The sequence below is a fragment of the Sceloporus undulatus genome, unplaced genomic scaffold (genome assembly GCF_019175285.1).
Source record: "Sceloporus undulatus isolate JIND9_A2432 ecotype Alabama unplaced genomic scaffold, SceUnd_v1.1 scaffold_5500, whole genome shotgun sequence".
Classification (NCBI taxonomy): domain Eukaryota; kingdom Metazoa; phylum Chordata; class Lepidosauria; order Squamata; family Phrynosomatidae; genus Sceloporus; species Sceloporus undulatus.
In genome coordinates, this window is record NW_024808419.1 from 1 (window position 1) to 3,367 (window position 3,367).

A 3,367-nucleotide genomic window follows, 5' to 3' on the forward strand; every position below is an offset into this window, starting at 1 on the left:
GCGTTCAAAAGTGGAGGCTCCTGATGGAGAGGATTTCCCCATGTGTCAGAGGACAGCGTGGCTCCCCCAGGCTTGACCCAACATGCATTCCTGTGTGCTTCTTGCTTCTTCTCCTTTCTCCCCAGGAAAGAGCCATCGTCCGTTATAGGGCGTTTACCCTACTGGGAGAGCTAGTAAGGGGAGTGTCGGAGGCTGACAAGGTCCTTATGAAGAGGGAGGTGGTCTTCAGCCTCCTCCCGCTGCTCCTCCACCTGATGGACCAGGACTCCACCGTCAGCACGGCAAGTCCAACCAGAACTAAGCCTCTTTTCTTCCCAGATCCAGTCCACCTCCAACCCTGAAATGCTTTCAGCACTTCAGCTTTTCTGGAACAGCTGAAGGTTGTTTACTGGTTGAATGGTAGAAACTTTTGGGCCTTTGAGCATCGCTTTGTGATGGAGGCAGGCTACTCAGCTCAGGCAGCCAGGGGGACATGCGGACTGCGAGGGCTGTGGGACTACCCCATTATCCGTCAGCCTTGGATATTTTAGCAGGGAGTGAGGGGAGTTGCAATCTGTCAAGGCCTGAAGGCACACACTTTCTTCTTCCTTCCTTTGAGCTTCCAAACAGGAACAGGAATCATCACTCCTTTCAGATGTGGCTAGCCTGAAACTCCCATTGTCCCCTTAAAGTGGAAAGGGGCCCAAGGGAAACAACAGTCAAGGATGGTGGTGCTCTCTGGGTCCCAAACTAGCAGACAAGAGGGGGCTTAGCATTTTTTAGGAGAGGTGTCTGCCACTCAGGCTGCGAAGAGACAGGGAGATTCTGGTTGTCAGGAGGAGGAGGTGGAGAGAGGGGCTAAGGTAATGCATCCCAGTAGAGCAACCCAGAGCAGGCCTCAAGAGTTCCACGTGGCAGCCTCTTGCCCCTTGGGAGACCAATCTCCATCTCTCTTTGTGTTGCAGAGCTGCAGACTGACCCTGCTGGACTGTGGGCTCTTTTTTGGATGGACAGAGCTCCCCCTCATCTTCCGCAGCCTGGCCTGGGAGGATCTCCAGAGTTGCCTCTATAATATCTGGAAATACCTGGTCAGTGGAAGCATTCCCAACCCTTCTGCCATCCCTCTGCCTGCAGTCTCTTTTGCATAAATGAGCCTGTTGGAGCAATGGGAATGGCCAGTGAGGAGCACAATTAGGGATCCATGGAGATGTGGCTCGGGGCATATATGGCAGCCAGCAGGGGCCATCACTAGAACCGTAGCTTCTGAGGTGAGTGGGTCATGGCCAGATCCATCAGGCTGGCAACCAAAGGATAGCAATAGCAAGTACATTTCTATACTGCTTATCAGTGCACTTAAGCACTCTCTAAGCAGTTTATACAGTGTAAGCTAATTGCTCCAAACAATCTGGGGACTCATTTCAGCCACCTCCTGAGAAGGATGCAAGCCTGAATCAAGCTTGAGCCCTTTCGCTGGTATTGAACTCGCAGCCTTATGGTTCGTGAGTGAGTGGATGCAGTACAGGCATTGAACCCCTGCGCCACCAGGGCTTGTAGCGGGATCTCCTCGGAGGGTTTAAACACAGTGAGGAGAGCTAGCTGGCTTCATCTGGAGACCTTTTTTCCTTGGGAGAAAGGAAGAGAGGTGACTTTTCATGGGACATGAAGGCAAACACACACATGTACCCTGATCTTGCATAATCCCAGATGTACCTCTGGAGATTGGGCAGTTTTGCCCCACTGTTCCCCAGGGAAGCCTTTCAGGTCTCTGCAAACACTTCCTCTGGTGCACGCTCCCAGGGAGGGGGCCATTGCTACAAGAACCCAGATCTGCCTTTCCCAGCAGCTTTGTCAGCATTGGCTGGCAGAACCTCTCATGTGTCCCAGGGCTGGCAGAATCAGAGTCTGTCCCCTTTCTCGCATCACAGCCACCATCAGGGTCCTGAATGCTTGTACTTTTGGGAGTCTGGTCCTTACAGAGACACATGATCCACCATGTGCAGGGTTTATTGCAGCCACAGGCAGGCTGGCGACAGGTTACCCGGACTGCACTTTGTCCCAGGAATCAACCCTTGAGTGACCAGGGCAATGTGGGGCTTGGGGGCTTGCTACTGATGCCTGTCCTTTCCTTTCTTGGCAGATGGGGAACCACAGTGACAGCGCCCACGTGTTCCTCTCCCAGGCCTTGCAATACCTCCACCACCCCCAGACCGAAATTAAACACGCTGCGGCAGAGTTCACAGGTAAGCCAAAAGCTGGGCATCTCGTGAACTCTCCCCCTTCCTATGCATGGTAATATTTTCTGCTTCCTCCCTCTGGGTCCTTTGGGAGACCCTTCTCTGGGAACAGAAGTGAGGCCACGAAACGTCCCCCCATGCCTGGTGCTCTCCACAGCATTCCTGGGCATGTGGACCCTCCACAAGCCTTTGATGTGAGTTTTTGGACTTGCCACTGGCAGGTTTCTCAGCATCATTTAGCAAAGGCTGTATTGCCAGATTGGTTTATTTCATCCTTCTGGGAACATCCTTTTGAATTGATTGCATTGGGAGGGGAGGAGATGGACTTTTTTTGACATTGTCTTTGACTACATCTTTTAAAAATCGCATCAGTCACACATTGTTGTTATTTCTTACCCACTTCTCCCTATGGATCAAGGCAGGGAAACACAACAATTAACAGATAAAAAATATTAATCAAAAAGACACCAGTTAAAATACACATCAATTTAAAATGACAAATAACATATGTACTTGTTCAAACGATGCACATTTAAAATTCATCATTTAAAATTCACCATTTTAAAAATCATCTGGAAGACCATGCTCCAGGCAACCTGTGCCCCATAGTTTGAATGTGGGGTCGTGTGGTGGGGGGTCAGGACTGCTTGGGTGGCGATGGTGATGGAAGAGGCATGGGAGAGAGTCTTCTGCTCTCTGCCCTTCCGCATGAGTCACAGGCAAAGTGGGACAGCCCAACAGAGCACAAGACCTCCCCCCAAAAGGGCATGTGCCAGAAAGGTTGGCACCACAACTATTACCATTAGATTCAGTGATATGTGGGAATTAACACTCCTAAGGATTCTGTATGGTGTGGTAACAGCAGGAGGAGGAGGAGGTCAGTGGGGAGATGGCAGTATGAGCTACCAAGCCGGGTGACACCAACCCTAGTGATGCCAGTGGCACAGGGTCTCCCCTGAAAAGATGTGTGGCTCCAAAATGGGTGCCTGCCCACCACCTCCTGCCCCATGCCATGCCACCAAAACACCCACCCTGGCAAGGAACAAAGGCAGCACCAGCAACACCCTCCCCAAGTTGCCAGGGCTCACATGCCAGCCATTGAAAGGCACAGATTCAGCTGGTCCTTTGGCACATGAGACAAAAGGTTTGAGGGC

General features: G+C 51.5%; 1 protein-coding gene across 1 annotated transcript; it reads left to right on the forward strand.

Moving 5' to 3' along the window:
- Positions 1-6: 6 nt before the first annotated feature.
- LOC121918179 (maestro heat-like repeat family member 5) lies at positions 7-2,219 on the forward strand (the record flags this gene model as incomplete). The annotated part of the gene is made up of 3 exons (XM_042444269.1): positions 7-281; positions 945-1,067; positions 2,117-2,219. Coding segments are annotated over exons 1-3 (484 nt in total), but the record flags the coding sequence as incomplete, so codon positions are not given.
- Positions 2,220-3,367: the final 1,148 nt, after the last annotated feature.